General features: G+C 41.3%; 1 protein-coding gene across 6 annotated transcripts in view; it reads left to right on the top strand.

Annotated features, from left to right (window-relative positions):
• The first annotated feature begins 1,891 nt into the window (after positions 1–1,891).
• tmem87b (transmembrane protein 87B) overlaps positions 1,892–25,573 on the top strand; it is a 50,621-nt gene continuing 26,939 nt past the window's right edge. For 3 of the 6 annotated variants that reach the window (XR_010017031.1, XR_010017030.1, XM_063040697.1), the window contains exons 1-6: positions 1,892–2,100; positions 6,864–6,996; positions 15,346–15,406; positions 17,631–17,716; positions 22,160–22,300; positions 22,384–22,437. Coding sequence is in view for 4 of the 6 variants with exons in the window: in XM_063040697.1 (XP_062896767.1) it covers positions 1,970–2,100; positions 6,864–6,996; positions 15,346–15,406; positions 17,631–17,716; positions 22,160–22,300; positions 22,384–22,437 (606 nt within the window). In the remaining 2 variants the exon portion in view is untranslated. Of the gene's footprint in view, positions 2,101–3,076; positions 3,141–6,863; positions 6,997–13,546; positions 13,669–15,345; positions 15,407–17,630; positions 17,717–22,159; positions 22,301–22,383; positions 22,438–25,573 lie in introns of those variants that run through there. The other 3 variants (XM_063040698.1, XM_063040699.1, XM_063040700.1) reach the window with 3 other exon arrangements.

Raw genomic sequence — 25,573 nt, 5'->3', positions numbered from 1 at the left:
CTGGAGGAGAAGGCTCCGAGTCCTCAGCTTTGCTTGTTGCTCGGCGGCTGGGGCAAGGTCGAAGCGTTTGGCAGAGGATGGTTCTCAGGAGGCTGTATCGGAGGGGCTGGTCGGAGGCACAAAGTTTTTGGACGGACTTAGAGTCAGCTGTGGTCGGGTGCTTCTAATGTATCGGCAGTTCTCGGTGCCTGGAGGTTTATGGCAGGGAGAGTTTCTCCCTTTTGCCGCCTGCTATCGGGACTATCAGGAGTCGATCGGAACTTTGAGACTTCTTTTTACCATGCCCATGGTCTGCTCTTTATCAAATTATAGTATTGCTTTGCACTGCTGTACCTATATGTTATAATTATGTGGTCTTGTCAGTATTAGTCTTTGGTTTGTCCCTTTTTTTGTGATATCACTCTGGAGGAACATTGTATCATTTCTTAATGCATGCATTTCTAAATGACAATAAATGAAGACTGAGTGTCCTCATAATCTAATAATTTAATCTAATACTCCGTGAATCTCTGACTCTACATCAAGTTATCCCCAAATGTACTCATCACAGAAAAGCATGTTTCAGGCAGGACTTATAACTGTAATTTGCCTGGACTGGAGAGTTTCAGCTGTGAGTAAAAATAATGGAAACATCAGCGTTGTTTCCCCAAGGTTAGGCTGAAGAGAGTTTTAATGGAAGTTTTCTTCTTAGCCAGTCCGTCCAGGTAGACAATATCCTCTTCCACTCCAGTGTCATAAATTCCCCCGAGATACTCATGATGTTTTTCAACTTTACGAATAAGGAATCTTTTTGGAAATCCCTGAATCATCTCACTGGCCCTCTTCTGAATCTCTTATCACAACAAGGCTTTAAATAGTTACCTGTTAGCAAGCTGATGTTAGTTATGCCAAGCATACCATACCATAGAAAGTCTCCTATATCGATACATCACAATTTATTATGGCAAATGCTCTACTCAAGAGCACAAGTAGTTGCAGAATCTGAATATAGCCCAACATGAAAACCAGCCTCCCCTCCATTGACTCAATTTGCACTCTCTGATGCCTCTGGAAACCATCAAATACATACAAAGGGCCCCTTCACCCTGGCCATTCCCTTTTCTCCCTTTTCCTGTGGGGCAGGAGATATGGAAGCCTTAGAGAACAAACCATCAGACTCAAAAACAGCTTCCATCCCACAACAAGATTTTGAACAGACCTCCATACGCTAAAAAATTTAACTCTTGATCTCTCAATCTACCTCATGCTGGCTATTGCACTTTCTGTGTCTACCTACACCGCCCTTGTTCTGTAACATGATATTCTGCATTGTTTTCTTTTACTCCCTTGATACAAAACAAATCCTTTTCACTGTATGTCTTGAGATATGACAATCGTAAACCAATTCCAATAGCAATGCAACTGACAAACTAGTTGACAATAGAACCATAGAACCATAGAAACATTTCACAATAAAACCATCAAATCCCGTTTTATTCCACTAAGTAACGATACTGTATTTCCAAAGATCTTGGTTCTGGTCTGCTGAGGTACAAGGCGCCAGATCCGTTTGAATCTCATTGCCACAGAAACAGTTCTAACACTTCAGAAATCTAAAGCTGTTACCATTCACTGGTTTGCCATCAATGTATTCATCTGTTCCATCCTTCCCTTGCACATCAGCACATGGCAATAAGTGTAATCCCGAGATTATTACCTGTGAGACCTTCCTTTTCTAACCACTTCCCTGGTTCTCCAAATGGTCCTGCTGCACCTCATTTTACTTTTCTCTGCCCACTTCCCACCTGGCCAGGTTGGCCCCACCCCTTCCTCAGCAGGTTGTCATGGCAGCCCTCCACGCCCACGAGCTTCGGTAGGTGGGGCCAGTGACGTCACTTGCCGCCAGGTGAGCTGGGGCCTCCCGCCCCAGCCGCGCGTCGCGGGGCGGAGTCGTGTGAGACGGGGAATATGGCTGCGGGCGGTTGGTTGGATGTGGAGGAAGGCCGGTGGAGTCCACGGTGGTTGTGGTTGTTCGCGGGTCTGTACTTCCAGGCTGCTTTCTTCTGTGGCTGCGTACAGGCCGTGCCGGAGCCCGGGTTGTGGAAGGGGACGGTGGGGCCGGTGAGTTGCTGGGAGGCGACGGGGGCTGTTGATGCGGTGCGGGTCGGGTCCGGTCGGTGCCGAGCGCTGACGGTGGAAGCGGGCCGTGGGCCGCGCTCAGCCCTCGGAGCTACCGGGTAAAGTAGACAGCTAGACGCAGCCCTCTCGCTCACAGTTTAACCCCAGGCTCCAGAGGCTTTGCTACTTCCATCTGCGTTTAATCACCTAAATCAAGCTCGTTAGGAGGGCTACAACACAGTTTGTTCAATTGGCTCTTTATTAGAACCACGCACTATTTCTACTCCCTCATAGCCTTTCCCCGCCAAATATTTATTTCCCTAAAAACAGCGTTGCAGGGAGAAAAGCGCAGTGAGGTAGGCATTCGGCAAGAAGTTGCCCATCTGTCAGTGCAGAGTACTTAAGTTGGGAGGCGATGTTGCGGCTGTGCAAGATATTGCTGAGACTGCACTTGGAGCACTTTATTCATTTTTGACCACCTTACTGAAGGAAAGGTGCCATTAAACTAGAAGAGAACGGTAGAGCTTTGACAATGTTGCTGGGACTTGAGGCACTGAGTTAGTTATAAGAAGCTGAGCCGGTTATTGAAGCCTCGGCAAATGAGGTGTAATCTGATAGTGATATAAAAGATATGAGGGACATTGGTCGGCTGAGTGCACTAGAATCATGACTAGAGGACATAAATTTAAGGTGAGAGGAGAAAGATTTCATAGGAACGAGGTCCAACATTTTCCACACAGGGTTGTACATGAATATAATATGAGCTGCCAGAGGAAATGATTGAGGTGGGTATAATAGCAGCACCTTTATTTATTTGGCCAGGCAGCATCTATGGAAAAGAGTACAGTCAACATTTTGGGCTGAGACTCTTAAGCAGGACCTGTAAAAATTACTTCCCTGTTCTGCTGTGCGATGGGATCAACTTACCCCTCACTATCTGTCTTCCCTCTTGAATAATTTTTACATGTTCATTTTTCAGAATCTATTTTACCTGGCAAGGTCATCCTTTATTGCCCACCTGCACTCAAAGGCCACTTTATGAGGTACATCTGTACACTGCTCATTAATGCAAATACCTAATCAATCATGTGGCAGCAACTGGATGCATAAAAGCATGCAGACACTGTCAGGAGGTTCAGTTGTTGTTCAGAGCAGCCATCAGAATGGCAAAGAGATGTGATATAAGTGACTGACAAGATGGTTTGAGTTTCTCAGAATTTGCTGATCTGGTATATTAATGCACAACAGTCTCCAGAGTTTCAGAGAGTGGTGTGGGGGAGGGGGGGTATAGTCCAGTGAGTGGCAGTTCTGTGGGCAAAATATGCCTTGTTAATGAGAGAGGTCAGAGGAAAATGGCCAGACTGGTTTAAGTTGACAAGGCGTCAGTGATTAAAATAATTGCCCATTACAACAGCAGAATAGCATCTAACCTTGAAGATGATAAGCTGCAGCAGCAGAAGACTGAACGTATTCAGTGGCCACTTTATTAAGGGTAGAGGTCCCTGATTAGGTGGCCACTGAGTGTGTAATTGTCCATGAAGTTGCTGAGCCACCTTGAGCTGTTGTAGTTGCTTTGGTAAAGGAACTCTCACAGTTGTAGGATTTGGAGCTCCAAGATTTGGATCCAGGAGTAATAACAGAATAGTGATATTTTTCAAAGTGAGGATGGTATGAACATGGAGGGGAGTGCATAATTGCTGGTATACTTGTGTGCCTTCTGCCTATTTGTTAGGTAGAGTTTGAGGGTTTGGGAGTTTAAAGTAACCTAAGTAACTGCAGTGCATTTCGTATTTGATCCTGTGTTCTAATGATAATGGAACAGTGAACAGGGTGCCCATCAAATGACCTACTTTATCCTAGATGGTGCTGAGGTTTTTGCACAGTATTGGAGCTGCACTCTTCCGGGAATGCAGAGTATCACATCGTGCTTCCAGTGTGACTTTAGGATGGTGGAACTGTTCTATGACTTTAGCAGGTGATTCAAATACTGCAAGGTGCATATAGTCTGACCTGCTCTTGTATCTATGTAACTGGTCGAGTTGGTTTCTGGACATTAGAGGTTCTCAGAGTATTAATGTTGGAAACTGAGCAATAGTATTTATTGTTATTGAATTCGAAGGTTAGGTTTTTAGATACTGCCTTGTGGAAGCTGGTCAGTGCCTGGCACATTAGTGAAATCGGTGTTACATGCCTGAATTTTATTTAGGTCATGTTGCATGCAGGTATATGCTATTTCATTTGATGAGAGGCTACAAGTGGTATTAAGCATTTTGCAGTCATCACTGAAATAGATAGATATACTTTATTGATCCCGAGGGAAATTGGGTTTCATTACAGCCGCACTACCCAAGAAGAGAGCATAAATATAGCAATACAAAAACCACAAACAATCAAACAACAATATGCAAACTATGCCAGATGGAAATAAGTCCAGGACCAGCCTATTGGCTCAGGGTGTCTGACCCTCCACGGGAGGAGCTGCAAAGTTCGATAGCAACCTCCCATGACGCCCGGTGTTGTATCTCGGTGGAATATGGCCGGAGTCCAACAGCAAAAAGTTCAGTATCCGGTCTACAAACACGTTCCTCGATCGTAATATGACCAGCATTGCACTATTCCGTTGTTAACCAGAACAGCAAGCCAACTCCTTTACGCTTACCGCTCTCAGTGCACTTCTGGTCAGCCCAAACGGTCTGGAAGCCATCCTTGGAAAAGTTTTGATCGGGTTGGACATTCCATTTCTGGCTTAAAGGAAAGAAGAATATTGATTCAGCAATTGAAGGTGATTTTGCAAGGACACTGTCCCCTGATTGACTACTGCAGAGCAGTCCTGAGAGTGGAATACTTGATTACCGGCATCAACAACAACCTGACTGTTTTGTATTTTAGACCAGTAAACATTTCTGAAGTGCCTTCAATAAATTAGCATTGGTATGGTGTTGTGTACACCCTCTTTCCTCCATAAATTTTTTGGACTGGCTTTTTTTTGGCCATCAGTAGTGATTAAGTGTCATTGGAGACAAGGAAACCATTCAATCCATCATGCCTGCTTCTGCCACTCTGAAAGAGTTATTCATTTATTCTTACTTCTGCTCTTACCCTGGAATTTTTATCTAATTTCCTTTTTGAAGTTGTAGTTAGATTTTTGTGAAAGTGGGATAATGTTGGCTGTGGTTTGTTCACCTGACTGATATAAGTAAAATTGAAATGTTTTTCCATCTAGTTGCCTTGTGCACACATTTTTGTGCTGATTTTTGTATTCATCCATTATCATAGAATTGTTACAACACAGGAGGAGTCTATTCAAACCAGCAAGTAGATATCTGTTGGAGGTTTACATTTTTTTTTAAATACCATGGACCCAAGGTTGGGAACCCCTCCCTGAAATCAAATTGCTGGAAATGTAAAGTAGAAACTGAAAACTAAAAGTAGCTCAGCAGGTTAGACAGCAAATGTGGAAATTTGAAGAATCAATGCTTCATGCTAATGCTGACCTTTATGCAGAACTTGGAAAAGGAAAAAGCAAGTTAATTTTGAACAGCTGAGATTGTGGAGTTAATGTTAATGAAAGAAATCTTGATGATAGAACAAATACCTTGATGCAGCAGTTACGAGCTCTTTGTATTTTGTAATTTGTCATTTCTAACAAGACTGGGGCATGCTGAGCAGGTTAGACTAAACTTGTAGATATAGAAGTCAAAATGATAACACAACTGGCTACTTCTGTGTGATACATGCAGAATTCAATATTGAGGTCAGACAGTGGTTCTCTGATAAATATCTGTGACTTAGAAAATAGAAGTACACTGGCTTGTTCACATTATTAAAGTAAAAATAATGTTTATTGCACCAAGTTTAAAAAAAATTACTGTTGCTCTCAATTATATTTCTGTTCTTGTCCTTGGTAATTTCAAAACATGATTACCTGATCAGCAAGCTTGATTGCATTTCGGCTGATGTTTACCAGGGATCTGTGCTAGTTTCTGAATGAAATGCTGTGGTAGGTTAGCAACACTATTACAGATTGGGGTATTGGAGTGGGAGTGCAGTTCGGGCGTCATCCGTAATGAATGTGTATGTTCTCCCCATGAGTGCATGGGTTTCCTCTGGGTTCTCTAGTTTGCAACCAGAGTCCAAAGAGCTGCTGGTTAATTGGTCATTGTAAATTGTCCTGTGTCTAGACTAGAGTTAAATAGGTGGATTTTTGTGCAGCACGATTTGTTGGGCTGGAAGGGCCGAGTCTGTGTTGTATCTTTAAATTTAAAAAAAAAATGTGTAAAGAAGCAATGTCCACCATGAAAGAGCAGAATTATTTAGGGAATTTTCTTTTGGGGCAATGTCAAGTGTCATCACTTCACTAATGACAGCATACAGTTGCAAAAAAAAAGTTTGAGAACCCTTTGCAATTAGGTGATTTTCTGCATTCATTAGATGTGGTCTGATCTTCATCCAAGTCACATTAATAGAGCAAAACAATATTTCTAAACTAATAATACACAAACAATTTTGCTTCTCAACAATACTGAGTACACCATTTAAACAATCGCAGTCTAGGTTCAAAAAATGTATGTGAACCTCCGGGGTAATGCCTTCTACAAAAGCTATTTGGAGTCAGGTGTTCTAATCAATGAGATGTGATCGACGGTGTGAGTTGTAGAGGAGCCCTGCCATCCCTGTATGTGTGTGTATATATATATATATATATATATATTTAAAAAAAATATATGACACAAAGTCAGATTACTGATAAAGCCTGTTGTTCTCAGGAAAGATCTGTTTATGTGCACCATACTTCAATCAAAACAACTTTCAGAGGATCTTGGAAGTATTGTAGAGATGCATGAGGCTGGAAAAGGCTACAGAAGCATTTCTAAAGATCTGAACGCTCATCAGTCCAAAGTAAGAGAAATTTCCTACAGATAAAGGAAACAGTATTGTTGCTGCTCTCCCAAGGGGTGGGTATTCTGCAAAGATCACACCAAGAGCACAATGTGCAATGCTGAATGAAGTGAAAAAGAACCCAAAGGTAACAGGAAAAGACCTGCAGAAATCTCCAGAACTTGCTAAAGGCTCTGTTCATGTGTCCAATATAAGAAAAGCACTGAATAAGAATGGTGTTCATGGAAGGAAACCACTGCTCTCCAAAAAAGAGCATTGTTGCAAGTTTGCCAAAGACCACTTGGATGTTCTGTAGCACTTCTGGGACAATGTTCTGTGGACAGATGAGAGAAAAGTTGAACTTTTTGGCAGAAATGTACCTTGCTGTGTTTAGAGGAAAAGGTTGCATGGCACAACACCAAAACCTCATCCCAGCTGTGAAGCATGGTGGAAGGAGTGTCAGTGGTGCTGTTTTGCTCTCCCAGGGCCTTGACAGCTTACAATCATTGAGGGAACAATGAATGAAAATTGTATCAAGACATTTTACAGGAGAATGTCAGGATAGCGGTTCGTTACCTGAAGTTTAAAGGATGATGCAACAAGACAATAATCCGAAACAAGTAAATCAACAAGTGAATTGTTTAAAAATAATTTTTTTTGGAATAGTTAAGTCAGAGTCCAGATGTTAACCCAATTGAGATGCTGTTGCATGACCTGAAGAAGGCTGTTCATGCAAGGTATCACAGAAATATTGAACTGAAACAGTTTTGTGTGGAGGAGTAGTCTCAGATTTCTCCTTGCCATTGTGGAAGTCAGATCAGCAGCTACAGGAATGTTTGGTGAAGGTTAAAGGAGGTTTTACCAGTTATTAATTACAGGGGTTCCAGCCTGGACTGTGAATGACTATACAGTTTATTCAATAAAGACATGAAAAGTACAATTGTTAGCGTGTTATTAGTTTGGGCAGATTCTGTTTGTCTATTATTGTGACTTGGATGAAGATCAGACCACATTTTGAGTAATTAATGCAGAAAATTGGGTAATTGCAAGGAGTTCACACTTCTTGCAACTATATGTCTCTATACCCATTGGATGAAATGCATTTACCAAGTTTGCCTTGATTAGCCTCGACTCTCATTCCAGAGTCTGATATGGTTGCAAGTTTTTGTCATAGTTCTGCCAAGATGTAGGACAGCAGTTACTCCTGCATCTTCTTTTGAGTGTTTGCACAATTAAAAATGCTTGGTGAATATCCACAACTGAGGATATCCGTTCACATTGAAATACATCTGAAGGTAATACATTAACGTCAGAAATGTATCCTAATTCTGCTCCTATGTCTCATGGTCTGGGACAGGTTTTAAATTATTTACAAGGGTAAATAATTGTGGTGGGATGGAGATGCATCTCCACCAAAGGAGGTGTAAGGCACTCCTGTCTACCAGCCTGTGGATCACCATTGGGTAGGACATAGCACCTGCTTAGCTCCCCGATCAGAATTGCATGAAGCCATGGGAGCAGGTGGTGTATGCTCTTTTGAGTTGGTGTATATCAAGCAAAATCTCTAAAGGGTGTTGATGATGGCTGGAGTCACTCGGCTTGTAAAGGTGCTGCTTAGAAGATGGCAATAGCAAACCAGTTCTGTAGGAAAAAATTTGCCAAGAACAATCACGGTCATGAAAAGGACATGGTCACCCACGGCATATAGCGATGACAAGATAATGCTGTAAATTTAACTTATTTTAAAATATTGGTAGTAACTTTGATTTCATGTTGCTGAGATTTTGAGATCCACTGTTGCTAGTTTGAAAAAAGCAGGATTATGTGCTGAATGAGATTAGCTGACTGCTGTTTTACTGAGTGTGTGAATTCTGCAGTTGATATTCTACCTTTTTAATGGTGGAATCAATACCTAAAGGGAGGAGTAAAAGTTTGACTAGTTTCATAGTATTGACAGTGCCTTAAGATTGAATGAGCAGTGGACTAGAGGGATATCTGATTCCTAATGAAAAAGTACACAAATATTTGAATTTAAGTCATCACTATACCAAGTTAAGGTTCATGAGAAAAAGCTGAAATATTTAAAGTTCTAAAATGTCTTGGATCCTTGCAGTTGTTGAATAATTGTGTACATCAAAAATATCTTGTGATCAACATGGGTTTGCAATTGTTGGTTTTGTTTTTCAATTTTGTACAAGCTCCAGGCTAAAATGATATGTCTTCAAAGTTATATTATTTTTATAAAGTATTAATGAAGAACTTGCTGGAAAAGGAGCAATCAAAACAATCTCCTTGTGTCAAACAGTATCTTAACCAACAACAGATGGCACCTTTTCCTCTGAGTCAGTAAATTATGGGTTTAAGTGTCAAGGTGGTGCATTTTGGAGAGTGTAGGTATATAGAACAAGCTGCCAGAAGAATTGGTAGAGGTGGGAAAGAATTACAAAGATTGAAAGAAATTTGGACAGATACATGGATAGAAAAGATTTAGAAGGACATGAGCCAAATGCAGGCAAATTGAACTAGCTCAGGGAGGCAATTTGCTTGGCTTGGATAGGTTGAGCTGAAGGGCGTTTTTTTGTACTTAATGACTTTGAGGCATTGAGCATTTAATCTTGGGCTGATTGAGAAGTGCAGCACTATTGGAAGTGTGGTCTTTTGGATGAAATGTATGTCCTTCTCAGGTGCTTATTAAAATATACAATGAAATTATAAAAGCAAAGAGGTTATTTCTTGTTTTGGCCGATAGTTATCCCTCAATTGCCATTGCTAAAGTAAATTATCTCAGTGTAGTTTTGTGGGAGCTGCTGTGCAAATTAACAATTGTTTGGAAATTCTTCATTGGCTGCAGAATGCTTTACATATTCTAAGATCATGAAAGATGGTCTGTAATTCATAATTTTATAAATGCTTAAGGTTCTGAATTTTTAAAACTCATCGAAGTTATAGTTCATAATTTCAGATGGAGGACATAGTTCAATGTAAATTTATTAATGTACATATGTCACAATATACAATCCTGAGATTCATTTTCTTGTGGGTATTTATAGTAAGTACAAAAGCAAGCAAAAAATTCGTAAATAAATATTGAAAATGTGCGATGAAGAGTTGTTGAAAGTGAATCCTTAAGTTGTGGGAACAATTCAGTGTTGTGGTGTGAAGTTATCCCCTCTGGTTCCTCAGCCTGATACTTGAGGGATAATAACTGTTCCAGAAGATTTGGAGTGGGTCCTGAGGTTCTTGTACCTCCTTCCCTGCTGGCAACAGCAAGAGGGCATGACCTAGATGGTGGAGATCTCCTATCACAGCGCTGCATGTAGTAAGTTTGCTCAATGGTAGGGAGGGGTTTACCTATGTTGGACTCTGCTATATCCACTACTTTTTGTATGCTTTTCCTTTCAAGGGCATTGGTATTTCTATACTGAGCTGTGATGCAACTAGTTAACGGCAGTTGTGTGCTGGACCCAGGACAGATCCCCTGAACTGATGAAACTCAGGAATTTAAAGTTAATCACCCTCTCCACCTCTGATCCCCTGATAAGGACTGGCTCATAGACTTGTGGTTTCCTCCTTCTGTTGTTAATAATCAGCTCTTTGATTTTACTGACATAAAGTGAGAAGTTATTTTTTTTTATTTCAAAATATACTTTATTCAAAAATAAATATATACAATAAACCATTCAATAACTTTTCATCCTTTACATACGTTTGCATTATACACAGTACATATCCGTATTTATACCACATCATTTCATTGTTGAGGGGTATACTCCCCGCCCTCCGACCCCTCCCACTCCCACGGGTGGAGAAACCTATACTGTGGTCCTTCCCCACCGGGCCCTTGCGGTGGCTGCACCAAGTTTCAGTGCGTCCCTCAGCACGTACTCCTGCAGTCGAGAATGTGCCAGTCGGCAGCATTCTCCCACGGACATCTCCATGTGCTGGTAGATCATCAAGTTACGGGCCGACCAAATAGCATCTTTCACCGAGTTGATGATCTGCCAGCAGCACCGGACGTTGGTCTCCGTGTGTGTCCCCGGGAACAGCCTGTAGATCAGAGAGTCCTCTGTTACGCAGCTGCTGGGGATAAACTGTGACACTAGCCCATCCATCCTCCTCCACACCCTCTTTGCGAACTGGCAGTGTGCAAAGAGGTGGGTCACAGACTCCTCCTCACTGCAGTCCTCCCGTGGGCAATGGGGTGCGGAGACGACGTTCCGGGCGTACAGGAGGGCTCTGACTGGGAGGGCCCCTCTCACCGCCAGCCAGGCGAGGTCTTGGTGCCTGTTGGTTAGATCTGGCGATGAGGCATTTTGCCAGATGAACTGGACAGTCTGCTCCGGGAACCACCCCACTGTGTCCATCACGTCCTTCTCCTGCAGTGCCTGCAGGACACTACGTGCCGACCACTGCCTGATGGCCCTGTGGTCAAAGGCGTTCTCCTGGAAGAACTTTGCTACGTAGGACAGGTATGCCGGCAACGACCAGCTGACTGGGGCGTTGCGCGGGAGTGGGGCCAGACCCATCCTTCGTAGCCAGGGCGACAAGTAGAACCTGGGCACGTAGCGGTACTTGGTGCCCACATACCTGGGCTCTACACACAACCTGATGCAGCCACATACGAAGCTGGCCATCAGGGTGAGGGCGACATTGGGGACGTTCTTGCCCCCGTTGTCCAGGGACTTGTGCATGGCGGTCCGTCCCACCCGCTCCATCTTGGATCCCCAGACGAATCTGAAGACAGCCCGGGTGATTTCCGAGCTGTAGGAGCGGGGGACGGGCCAGACCTGCGCCAAGTACAGCAGCCCTGAGAGCACCTCACACCTGATGACCAGGTTCTTGCCCGTTATCGACAGGGAGCGCCCTCCCCACAGTCCCAGTTTCTGTTTCACCTTGGCAGTCCGCTCCTGCCAGTTCTTGTTGCACGCCTCCGCCCCTCCGAACCATATCCCCAACACCTTCACGTGGTCAGACCTGATGTTGAAGGGGACGCTGGATCGGTCGGGCCAGTTGCCGAAGAGCATGGCTTCGCTCTTCGTGCGGTTGACCCTGGCCCCCGACGCTAGCTCGAACTGTTCGCAGGTGCCAATCAACCTGCGAACTGACCTCGGATCAGAGCAGAAGACGGTGACGTCGTCCATGTACAGGGAGGTTTTCACTTGGGTCCCTCCACTGCCTGGCAGCGTCACCCCTCTTATGCCCTCATCCCTCCTAATGGCTTCCGCAAAGGGTTCTATGCAGCAGACAAACAAGACAGGGGAGAGGGGACAGCCCTGCCTGACTCCAGACCTGATGGGGAAGCTGTCTGTTTCCCACCCGTTGACCTGGACTGCACTACGGATGTCTGTGTAGAGCAGTCTGATCCAATTCCGGATTCCCTCCCCAAATCCCATTTTGGAGAGCACGTCCGCCATGTACGTGTGCGATATCCTGTCGAAGGCTTTCTCCTGGTCCAAGCTGACCAGGCAGGCGTCCACCCTCCTGTCCTGCACGTAGGCGATGGTGTCCCTCAGCAGCGCGAGGCTGTCTGAGATCTTCCTGCCTGGTACAGCACAGGTTTGGTCTGGGTGGATCACCTGTCCCAGAGCAGACTTGAGTGAGAAGTTATTGTTCCACTCAGCCAAATTTTCAACCTCCCTCCTCTATGCTGATTCATTTGATTTGGCCTATGACAATGGTGTCGCCAGCAGCATTAAATTTGGCATTGGAACTGTGCTTAGCTTCATTGTCATAAGTATAAAGAGAGTAGAGCAGGGGGCTAAGCATAGCAATGGTGCTGATGGTGATTGTGGTAGAGATATTGCCGATATGAACTGACTGGGGTCTGCAAGTGAGGAAATGAAGTTTTCAGTTGTATAAGGAGGTATTGAGGCCAAGGTCTTGGAGCTTATTGATTAGATTTGAGGGGGTAATAGTATTGAATGAAAAGCATCCTGATATCTGCATCTTCACTATCCAGATGTCCAGCTTTGAGAAAAGAGCCAATGAAATGGCATCTGCTGTTGATCTGTTGTGATGGTAGGCAGATGTAAGTCAATTCTTAAGCACGAGTTGATACGTTTCATCACCAACCTCTCAAAGATCTTATCACAGTGAATATAAGTGTTACTGGAAGATGGTGAGAGTGTTGAGTCTGGCAATGGGCCACAGTCTCAAATACGGAGGCTATTTGTGTCTGAAATAAGAGAAATATCTTTAGGCAAAAGGAATTAATCAAACAGGGCTATGAGATTTATCCTTTGTTTACGTCAAAGCCAGCAGTGATAAATTTCGTAAGGAATATTGACCTCAGCACCATTTTTGTGCTCTAAGATCAGGAATGATCTTGCTGAATGACAGTATTTTTGAGGAGCTGAATAGCTTCCTATTTGTCATGCCATGCATATTCTTCAGGTAAGTGAACACCAATTTATTATTACGTCTGAACTTAGATCAATTTTTTTGGCAAGTACTTGTTTGTCATGGAACAATGAACAAATGTTGGCACTACAAAAAAAAACACCAAATATTTTGGCTCTATATATTAGGTTTGTATCTGGACATGGAGGAAAGAAAGTTTTAATGTTTCGTTGTTTTCATTTAGGAAGAACTCACCAAGTTGGAAGTAGGTTGACATGTACAAATGGATCTGTCATATTTTCTTTATCAACACCCAATGTCACACTGCTGCTTGCTTCAACTGGTTATTGAATTGTGGGTAACTGTGAGATAACACTTGTTAAATAATTTTCCTTGAAGATAAATGATAGCAAAATGTTCTTCTATTTATGTGGTTGTTCAGTTGAGTCCAACTCTTACTGATCTCATGGATCATAGGGTCCATAGGGTTTTCATGGCAAGATGTGGAAGTAGTTTGTCAGGCCTTTCTTGCGCGCAGATACTGCTGCTACCCAGGTTGGGACCTGGCTGGGCTTGTACTCGGGATCACCTGCCTTGAAGTTGAATGCTGATGCCACCACACCACCAGTTGGCCTCCTATTTGTACAACTCCTTAAATGCATTTTTGAATCTCTTTTAGAATTGGTAAAATTACCACTCTATTTGTATGTTTTATTGATTTAATAAGAAACAAGAGCAGAAGTAGGCCATTTGGTTTTTCAAGCCTGCTCCATTGTTCAATAAGATCATGGCTGACCTGGCCATGTACTCGGCCCCATTACCCTTAATTCGTCTAATATGCAAAAATTCATCTAACTGTTTTAAACATGTTAAATAATGTGGTTTCTACTGCTTCCTTGGAAAGGGAATTCCATGGATTCACTACTGTCTTGGAGGGGGGAGAGAGCGAGAAGTTCCTCGTGCGTCCCAAATCTGCTCCACTAATCTTGAAGCTTTATCCTCTAGTTCTAGTCTCACCCACCAGTGGAAACAACTTTTGGGTCTCTGTTTTCTGTATCCCTTTTGTAATTTTATGTTTCTATAAGATTTCTTCATTATTCTCAGTTCCAGTGAGTATAATCCCAGGAACTTGATCTCCTGATCTCTCTTCATAGGTTAGCCCCCCCCCACCCCCCCCATTTCTTGAATAAACCTGGTAAACCTGCTTTGCAACACCTCTAATCCCAGAATATCTTTTCTCAAGTAAGAAACCAGAACTACACACAGTACTGCAGATATTGTCTCACCAGTACCCTATACGGTTGCAGCATAACCTCACTGCTCTTAAATTTAATCCTCTGGCAATGAAGGCCAACATTCCATTTACTACTTGACAGATCATTCCACTTGCAAACCAATCTTTTGCGATTCATGCACCAGCATTCCCAAATCTCTTTGCACAATAACAAGCTGCATCCTTTCACTATTTAGACAATCTGATTTTCTCTTTTTCCTTCCAAAGTGAATGGCCTTGTTTATGAATATTATACTCCACCTGACAGGTCTTTGTCCACTCACCTAACCTCTGTTTCTGTCTGAAGACTCTCTGAATACTCTGCACAATTTGCTATTCCAATTAAATTTAGTGTCATCAACAAACTTGAATATGTTACACATGGTCCTCTCTTTCCAATTGTTAATGTATGCTGTGTATATTTGTGGGTTGAGCAGCACTGGCATTAATCATCAATATTAATATTCAAGCAACTCTTGGATTACAAATCAAAATAGTTTGCAACATCAGTGATCCAAGTAATTGACTGTTATTCGATTTTTAAAAAAAAAACAGACGTTAAATCTGGCTACAATGCATTTAGTGATGGAGTCCAAAAAAGTTTGGTTTGGAATGTTAGAACTTGAGTGATTTTAATAAGAAGAGTAATGTCTGCAGGTTTAAGTGCTTGTACGCTTTGGCGTGTTGATAACTACTTGGTTCTTGAATGGGCATACAAATTGTATTTTCTCACCAGTGCTTCTTCATTTCCTTTACAGAACCATAAACCTCTAGTGTTTACAAAAACAATGTTTAACAAAACAGATATAGCACTTCAAGGTAAGTTTGTTTTAAAATACATAGTTAGAAGTTGACCACAGTTAATTATGTCTGATGTTGCAATACTTGTTTTTTCTATTTTAAAAATGAATACCTTGAATTCTGTACAACAGTACAAAACCCACTCTCCAACCCCTTTTAGTTTTCTTCAGTATTTTCAATAGCTCTTATAAACAAATCTTTATAAATTAAATCTTTTATGGAATTAATATTGTATTGCAAAATAATTTTCAATTAGTTTTAATTATCACTTCATTTATCAAAGAAAACAATTACTTTTTTTGATCTAGTGAGTACCCAAAACAAGTCCACACTGAGAAATTTTGGCTCTTTTTAACATAACTTGAAGCTTTTTAACCACTCAGAAGAGTGGTTTCTTTTTTCAAAGTGTTGAGAGATCAGAATGAATATTTATAAGAAATTGTACAGTTCCAAGGCTAATATGGTAGAACAGATATGATGGGCTAAATGACCTAGTCATAGCTACTCTATATAATGCGGGAGCAGTATAAATTCTTAGGTTTTCCATCCTGAACAATGTATTTTGTAATAAATTTTCTATTTTTCCCATCTGGATCTTTATTGAAACAAGCTAGATAGCACAAAAGCAAAATACTTCCGTTGTGAGAAACCTGAAGCAAAAAAAAGGGAATTTTGCCTGATGCTCCATATTCTCGTAGGTAAAGCATTCCAAATATTAACCGCCTTGTCAAAAATATTTTTCTCATCTCAGTTCTGAATGCACAATCCCTTATTTGAGATTGTGATCCTTTATTACAGAAAGATGAGTGAGGGGCATATATTATATCAACAACAACCACCTTATTCTACTTAATTCAACCAGCCCAATTTCTCTTTGGAGGTCAGTTGATTGCCAACCTGCCATCCCAGGAATCAGCCTGATGAGCCTTCATTGCACTACTGTCCATTGCAAGAGAGGGGAAACAGAGCTCCAAAAACTGTGGCTATCTTTGCGAGGGTTTTTTTTTTGCCTCATCTATCTTAAATGGATGACTCTGATTTGTAAACTGTGTTACTCAGTTGTTTCCATACTGGCTGTAAATGTCATTGATATTAAGAAGCCAAAAAGTAAATACTTGGAGACAAAATACAGAGCAGATTACTGTAACCAATTGGTTACCTCTTTCAAAAACTCTTGAGGGATAAATAATCTTTACCATGCTCCAGAAGTCTATAATTGAGCTGTAAATGCTTCTGTCATTGCAGTTTTCTGTTATCTATTCAACTTGGTAAAGCTTGGACTGGCAGTGAAGTCAGTTCTCATCACCAGACAGCAATGGCAGCAAAGCCTTATAGAATTGTCTAGTATTAACTTGTCTATGCATGGGGACCATTAAAAATACTTTTACATATCACAAACTTGCTACCTCAGCTGGTGCCGTCATCTCCCTCATTGATTGTCCTTTCCAACTCGCAACTGGGCTTCAAAATCACCCTAGACCACATCTCCAATTTTCACCTACTATGATGTCAACTTACTAGACTCTTTAATTACTCCAATTTGATTACTCTCTGGCAGTTTTCAGACTGGTCTTTGACCTCTGTTTTCCACCTTTTTTTTTTCTTATTGTTACCAAACCTCAGGTTTGTTTTTGTGAGATTATAAGATAACTCTTTATATGAATGGCTAGAAAACTGTTTTGTTTTATTCCTGTATTAGTCCTGCTGAAGAAATACAAAATGAGAGAACTTCAGTTGCTGGAAAACTGAAATAAAATGTAAAATGCTGGATATGTTTGGCAGGTCAAGCACCATCTGTAGAAAGAAACAGTTGAAGAGCTTCAGAGCTGGGAAGGTGTGCATGTTTCACTTTGCAAGAAGAGGGAGGGGAGGACAGAATTAAGGAAATAAGGAAAGCAAAAGAGGATGAATATTACAGATTTGTGTTGATGTGGAGAAGCTGAAACACTGGCTGATCTGAGGGAATTCTATGTGGCTGAATGAGTTCTAAATTATTTTGACAGGACAGTATCATTTGACCTAGGTGCATATCTCAGTTAGATAATCAGCTAATTCTAACTGAATGCCGATTCATTTTTACACTTATTTCAATTTGGGAATTGATATTAATGTCAGTGTAATTTTCTTGTTTCCTTGTTACTTAATTTCCTGAATATTTGTTTTACTTTGCATACACCTGTAACATTTTAGTTAATCTTTCAGTATTCTCATGTCTTTTTTTTCCAATTTTTTAAAATTATAGTTGTTTCATTCAAGTGTGAAGAAGTATCACTAATTGTTGAATGGTACCTCAGATATTACCCCTGCCACAATGAATTTAATATTAAAGTGAGTATTCTTAGAAAATACTTTTGTATGGACCTGGAGTGTAGTAAACTTTAGGAACTATTGGATAATCTATTACATGCAGCGATGTTAAATTCCAAAGTACAAAATTATACTTTTAATTTAGATATTAAATTTAGAAAAGGAATGTCTGATCTGTGTGAGTTACTAATACATTCATCTGGATCAATATTGCATGAAATATTTTTGATAATTTTTAGAAATTGAAATTAAAACAGGCAGTCTGGCTAAAGGGGCGTGGCCTTTTGTACTTCACCATCTTCACTGGCCTCAGGAATAGTACCAGACAATTGGAGGCTGGCAAAAGTTGTTCAAGAAAGTTAACGGGGATAATCCTAGGAATTGTATTGCAATCAATTTTCCATCAGTGGTGGGAAAACTCAGGGAGAGAATTCTTGGGGACAGGATTTACTAGAATTTGGAGAAGCATAGTCTGATTAGAGATGGTTAGCATAGCTTTGTCAGGGGTAGGTTGTGCCTCATGAACCTGATTGACTTTTAAAGGAAGTGACAAAGAAAGTTCATTGGTTGTGGTGTATATGGATTTTGTAAGGTGTTTGACATGGTTTCCCATGTAGGCTAATGTAGGGTCATGAGGCATTGCATGGAAACTTGGCTGTGTGGATTTAGAATTGGCTTGCCGAGAAAAGACAGAGGGTGGTGGTTAATGGAGGATATTTTGCCTGGAGGTCAGTGACTAGTAGAGTTCTGTTCTGGGACCCCTACTCTGATTTTCTTAAATAATGATTTGAATGATTATGTTTGCAGATGGCACGAATGTTGGTAGTATTGTGGATAGTATAGAAGGTTGTCATAGGTTACAAAGGGGTTTGGGTTGAATGCATAGCTGGGCAGACAAATGGGAGATTGAGTTCAATCTGGAAAAGTGTGAAGCGATAGACCTTGGAAGATCAAACTTGAAGGTAGAGTACATGGTTTATGGAAGGATTCCTAGCAGTATGGAGAACAGATTAATCTTGTGGTTTGAGTCCTCAGTTCCCTTGAAGTTGGTAGGATCGTTCACAAGGCAAATGGTGTGTTGGTCTTCATTACTCAGGGTATTGAGTTCAAGACCCACAATGTAATGTTGCAGATCTATTGAGTCCTAGTCAGACCACATTTGTAGTATTGTGCTTAGTTCTGGTGGCTTCATGATAGGAAGCAAGGAGGTTGAAGAATTGGAGGAGGTGCAGAGGAGATTAACCAAGATGCTGCCTGGATTAGAGAGAATGCCTTGTCATGAGAGGTTGAGCAAGATTGGGCTTTTCTCTTTGGAGTGAGGGAGGATGAGAGGCATAGTGCACAGCTAGCATCTCTATCCCATTGCTGCAATGGCCAATACCAGAGGATAGAAACATGGCTCAACCACCCGAACCCCCCCCACCACCACAAACACACATTCCAAACGCTGTGCTCCAGCCCAAGGGCTTCTAAATCCATTAGATGGTGGCATCAGGGAAAAACTGGTGAGCAAAAGTGGCATTATCTGCTTCATGATAATCTCATCAGGGTGTTTTGACATAGGAGTCTTGTCTAACTCATGTTCTCTCAACCTGGAAACGTCTAATGATAAAGTGCTGACTGTTCTTACTGAGAGTTATCCACTGTGACAGTAACTGCTGTTTATATACCACCAAAGGCAGATGTCAAGCAAGCACTTGATATATTGAGTGCCATGGTTTTTTTTAAAAAAAAGCAATTACCGACCCTGACACCTTTTGCATCCTTACAGGGGTCAGGCTAGCTTGAAAAAATCTGTCCAACTACCAACAGCACATCACCTGTAGCACCAGAAGGCCCAATACCCTTAACCACTGTTGTGATGGATGCTATCATCAAAGATGCCTACCACTTCATACCTGGATGCACTTTGGGAAATAGCACCATCTGGCTGTCTTCCTCCTTCCTGCATCTAGGCAGAGACTGAAGAGCAAAGAACCAAAGGTGAGGTGGTCATGGGAGGCAGAGGAACAGCTGTGGGATGGCTTCAAGTTGGACTCGATCACGTTCAAGCATTCATCAGTGGACCTGAATGGATATGTAATGGCTCTTGCGTACTTTATAAAGATACTTGTGAACAAGTGTATCCCTTAAAATCATTGGCTTCCCCTGGATTGGTGGTGTTCAGGACTGGTAATTCAGGAAAGTATAAGAGGTCAGATATGATCTCTGGAAAGCCATCTCACATTAAAACTATCAATTCTGGATTAAACTTGAATCCCTTATGGATGCTCAACAGCTCCTACAAAGCAAAGCCAAGCGATATAAGTAACAAGGTTTCGATCCCAGATGAACTGGATGCCTTTTGTGGTCACTGTACAATAGAATGTGGAGGTATCTTTACAAACCCCCACAGCCCCTGACAACCCTATGCTTTCAGTCTCTGAGGCTGACATACTGGCATCCTTCAGGAGGTTGAATCTACAGAAAACATCTGACCCAGCTGATATACCTGTGTTAATCAACTGGCTGGAATATTTATGGACATTTCCAACCTTTTGCTTTGACAGTGGGGTACCACCTGCTTCAATCATACAGTTGCTTAAGAAGGACATGCTAACCTGCCTTGATGACTATCGTTCAGTAACACTTACATCCTCTGTGATGAAGTACTTCCAGAGGTTGGTCATGAAGCAGACCATAAGACATGGAGCAGAATTAGGCCGTTCAGCCCATCGAGTCTGCTCCGCCATTCCATCATGGCTGATCCCAGATCCTACTCAACCCCATGCACCTGCCTTAACTCCTGCCTGTGTCATCTACTCCAGTCTGTCTACTGTCACAACAGGTGCCATTTCGTTGGCCATTCAGTCAGCTTTGGAACACATGGACAGTGAAGATGTATGCATTTGGATGCTCATCATAGTGTTCAACTATCATTCCTTCAATTCGTTACTCAGCTTCAAGACCTCTGCCTCAATACCCCCTTGTGCATCTAGATTCCCAATTTCCTCACTTGCAAACCCCAGTTCATACAGATTGGCAAAATCTTCACATCACTGTCAGCACAGGTGCACCACAAAGTTGTGCACTTGGCCCCCTGCTTTCATCACTTTATACCTGTGTGCATAAATTGGGTAAAATCATATGAATACCTATGCATGTATAAGTATAGCTCCAATGCCATATTCAAGTTTGTTGAGGCCATTACTGTTGGGCGAAGCAAAGGTGGTGATGAATCGACGCATAGGAGAGAGATTGAAAATCTGGTTGAGTGGTGCCATAACAAAACTTATCACCCAACATCAGCAAAACCAAGGAGCTGATTATTGACTACAGGAGGAAGATTCCAACAGTCCATGAGCCAATCCTCATTAGGGCATCAGAGGTGGACAAGGATCAGCAGCTTTAAATTCCTGTTGTTATCACGTGTTCTGGGACCAGCATCTAAATGCTATCACAAAAAAGGTACAACTGTACCTTTGCTTTCTTAGAAATTTGTATAGATTTGGCATATCACCAAAAATTTTGAACTTCTGTGGATCTACAGTGGAGAGTGTCCTAAACTGGTTGCATATCACCCTATATGGAAACACTAATGTACAGGAATGGAGAAGTCTACAGAAAGTGGTGGATACACCCCAGTAGAACTCGGGCAAAGCCCTTCCCACCATTGAGCACATTTACATAGTGCTGCCACAAGAAAGCAGAATCCATCATAAAGTATCCGCACCATGCAGGCAGTCCTCACTTCTCACTGCTGCCATCAGACAGGAGAAGCCCTTGGGTCCCACACCATGAGGTCCAGGAATAGTTATTGCCCTACACCATCGGGCTCCTGAACTAGCGTGACCTTCAATCACCACAACTCTAATCTGATTCTACAACCTACAGACTTGCTTTCATGTACTTGACAACTCGTATTCTCCGTTTTGTTTTTTGCACAATTTGTCTTGTTTTGCACAATGGTTGTTTGTCAGTCTTTGTTTTTTAAGCAATATTATATTTCTTTCTGTAAATGCCTGCAATAAAGTGAATCTCAAGGTAGCATATGGTAACACGTGTAATTTGCTGATAAATGTTGCTTGACTTTTGAGGTCTTGAGATGACTGTAGGAAAGTTTAGAGGAGATGTCAGAAGTAGGCTTTTTTAAAAGTGAAATGTGCCTGGAATGCACTGCTGGGAGTGGTGAAGGAGGCTGATACAATAGGAACATCTAAAAGACTCTTGGATATGCAAACAGATTTAAGAAAAATGGAGAATTAGGATGGAAGGGTTAGATTGATCATGGCATAGGTTTGTGTGGTTTGGCACAACATCATAGGCTAAATGGCCAGTGCTGTACTGTTCTGTGTTCAGCTATACAACTGCTTCTGGTCTTCATATTATTTGTTAAACCACTTCAGATCAGTGAAATCTGTGTGTAATGTAAAGTGCTCATATTATAACCAGATTGATAGCTTAACTGTACTTTCTTTTTATCAGGATATATATGACAAAAGATTTTCCGATAATGGTGATACCCATAGCCTTGAGCCTCACCCATTCAGCAGTGGGCAATATATTGAATACAAATCTGATAGCATTGTTTGCGATGAAAAAATTCAAGTCTTCCCTAAGTTTAATGTGAGTATATTGAAGAAATATTAAACTTTATTAATGTACATTGTGTTATGTCCTTCAGTCAGCATTTTACCCTTCTCTTTTAGATGAGCAAAAATCTTCCAAAACCTGTTGTGGTACAGACACCAAATGCAATTAAGGTAACAAATAAAACAACTTTTGTTAACCAATTATTTTCTATTGTTTTCAACTAACTCAAGTACTAAAAAGATGTCATAGTTTGGATTTTTGAATAATTTTGAGTTAACAGACTATTGTCTGTCACTGTTACATCAGTATATTGTCTTCAATTACTGACATTGGCATCTTTTCAGTTAAGTGCAAAAATCCAGAAGATATTTACCAGAAATTTTTTTCTTCCACCTCAGCATCTAATTTTTGTTCAATCTATATTTACATTTACAGTATTTGCATAACTTGAATCTCATAGTTTATATTGAACTGTGTCTTCAGTCTAATTAAGTCTCATTTATTTTGTCTGTTCCAGTATTCCTTGGAAATGTCACTTTGTGACAAAAAATCTGTCCGGTGGGGGGGGGGGGGGGCACGGGGAGATAAATAGTGAGCACTGTACCCATGGTGCCTGAGGCAAGCAGTGTTTTAAACCTTATCTCCCTGCTTATCCTTGGTATCCTCAGTTTATTATCCAGCTTCTATAAAACAGTCAAACTATCTAAAACTCATAAAATGAATTTATATCAAAAGAGGCTGCTGTCCTATAAATAGTACTCAGGTTTGGTTTGCTCTCTGGAGACTCTTGGGACTGTAGATAGTAGAATCTGGAAGAGGAACAAGCCAGGGACTTGCAGGCTAGTTTACCTTGTGTCAGTAGTGGGGAAGTTATTGGAGTGGAGTTCTGAGGGACAGGATCTATCAGCATTGCATTAGACAGTCTGATTAGGAGGAGTCAGCATGGCTTTGTCCATGGGAAGTCATGCTTGATGACCCTTTAAGGTTTTGAAGAAGTAATGAGAAAGGGCAGTGAATGTTGTCTATTTGGACTTCAGCTAGGCCTTTGATAAGGTCCTGCATGGTAGGCTCACCTGGAAGGTGAGATGCCATGGAATCCAGAAGGAGCCAGATAGGTGGGTTTAAAATTGGCTTGGAGGTAGGAAGCAGAGGGTGGTGGTGAAGGTTTTTTTTGCTGAATGAAGGCCAAAAACTGGCGGTATCCCACAAGGGTCAGTGTTTTGACCCTTTTTGACACATTATTTGTATTTATCTGAAAGACTTGGATGTGAAGCACAAGATGTGATCACTATGGATGACACAAACAAGGAAGTTTTGTTGATTATGAAGAATGTTATTCTTGATTAGTTGGGTATATGTTGAGTGGCAAATGGAGTTCAATGAAGATAGGTTTGAAGTGATATATTTTTTACAAAGTCAAACCAGTATAGGAATGAATAGTAAGGAATGTGGTAGTGTATTGGAAGAGGAGTACCTGGGAGTAAAGTTCATAGTTCATTTAAAGCAGCGTCACGGGTAGATGATGAAAAAGGTGTTTAGTATACTGACCTCTATCAATCAGGCTGTTAGGACATTATGTCACAGTTGCATCAGTCATTGGTGATGTTGTGTTTGGAATACTGTGTATACTGTACCCTGTTTATAGGGGAGATGTGCTTAAACAGGTAAGAGTACAGGAAGTGGTTATGACAATATTGCCAGGACTAGAGGGCCTGAGTTATAGGGAGAAATTATCCAGGCTAGGGCTTTATTCCTTGGAAATTAGGAGGATGAGAAGTGACCTTATAGAAATGTTTAAAATTATGAGGCATAAATAAGATGAATTTTTTTTTTCTTCCATAGTAGGGGAGCCCAAAACTCTGTGATAGATTTAAGAAGAGAGGGGTAAAATTTTAAAGGAGCATGTGGGACAACATTTTCATGCAGCAGGTAACGAGTAGCAGGAGGAACAAGCTGCCAGAAGTGGCTGAGGCAGATAAAACAATACGGAGGGGCAGCCTAGAGATGGGCCAAATGCAGGAAATTGTGACCAGCTAGATAGGCATCATGTTTGGCATGTACTCCTTGAGCTGAAGGGCCTGTAACACTGGTGTATTGCTCTAACTCTTTTATTCTAACACAGAGCACTGGAAGAACCTGGCAAGTCAGGTACATCTACGTAAGGAAGTGGGCAGTCAAAGTTTTGGGTCAAGACCCTTCATTTGGACTGCTCTTTTTTACAAGAGGACACTTTTTTTTAGGAAACTAAAAATTGATACTGAAACACTTTTTCTTGCAGGGCTTAACATGTAAATGCAGGGTTTATCTTTCTGCTGGCTAAGGTACCTAGACCAGGGAGTACAGGATAAAAGTAAGGAATCAGTTATTCAGGGGAAGAAATGACCAAGATGGTAGGTAATCTTTGGAATGCTGTACCTGAGGGCTGTGAGGCTCGCTTGCTGAGTATATTCAAGAGAAGTTGTTTTTTGGATTTTAAGGTAATAAAATTGTATGAGGCAGAAAGGTGACACTGAGCCAAAATATGAACCTTGATCTTACAACATGGCAAATGTAAGCCCAGTAAGCTGAATTTCCTACTGCTTACTCTTCTTTAGTTATTGGATTATGTTTTATTAGTCTCTGCTACGCTACTTCACTGAAGCCCTGCTGAAAATTCAAATGGATCACATCAATTGGTTTGACTCATACCTATTCTGCCAGTTGTAACCACAATAACTAATAAAAACAGAATTGTCAGCCAAGGTTCCCCTTTCACAAATCCACGGCAAGTCAACCCATACTATTATTTTCTAACTCATCTAACCACTAAATCCTGAATTCTGAATTCCCTTTGACTGCAGTTAGATTACCTGGTCTATGGTTTTCCTTACCCCCGCCCCCCAAACAGTGGAATAATCTGTTGCCTTCCAGAGCTTGGGAGTAGTTCTTGCAAATGAGCTATTGTTTATTGTCAGAACTTTAACAGCAGTTTGCAGATCTCTGACGGTCACTTCACTCATGCACTCGGTGTCTCTAAAGAAATGTAGTCATAATGAAAAGAAACATAAGGTTTAGTTCAACATGAAATGGTCTTAAATCTGAATAAAAGCAATGAGTGAGATGGTCATCAAAGACTGGCAAACGAAAATAACAATTAGTGCTTTCTCATCATACATTACCAGATCTAAAATAACTTGTTTCCCTCAAATGTTTATTTTGATTAAGTTTCTCATCTTCTATGAATTTATCCTCTTGATGTTTGCATAATTCTAAAAGGAAGTACCACTATAACAGATTTTACACTTGTATTACCCAAGATATTCCGAG

The sequence above is a fragment of the Mobula hypostoma genome, chromosome 2, assembly GCF_963921235.1.
Source record: "Mobula hypostoma chromosome 2, sMobHyp1.1, whole genome shotgun sequence".
In the NCBI taxonomy this organism is placed as follows: Eukaryota; Metazoa; Chordata; class Chondrichthyes; order Myliobatiformes; family Myliobatidae; genus Mobula; species Mobula hypostoma.
Note: the sequence above shows the minus strand (reverse complement) of the source record. Positions and strands in the feature narration are given on the sequence as shown.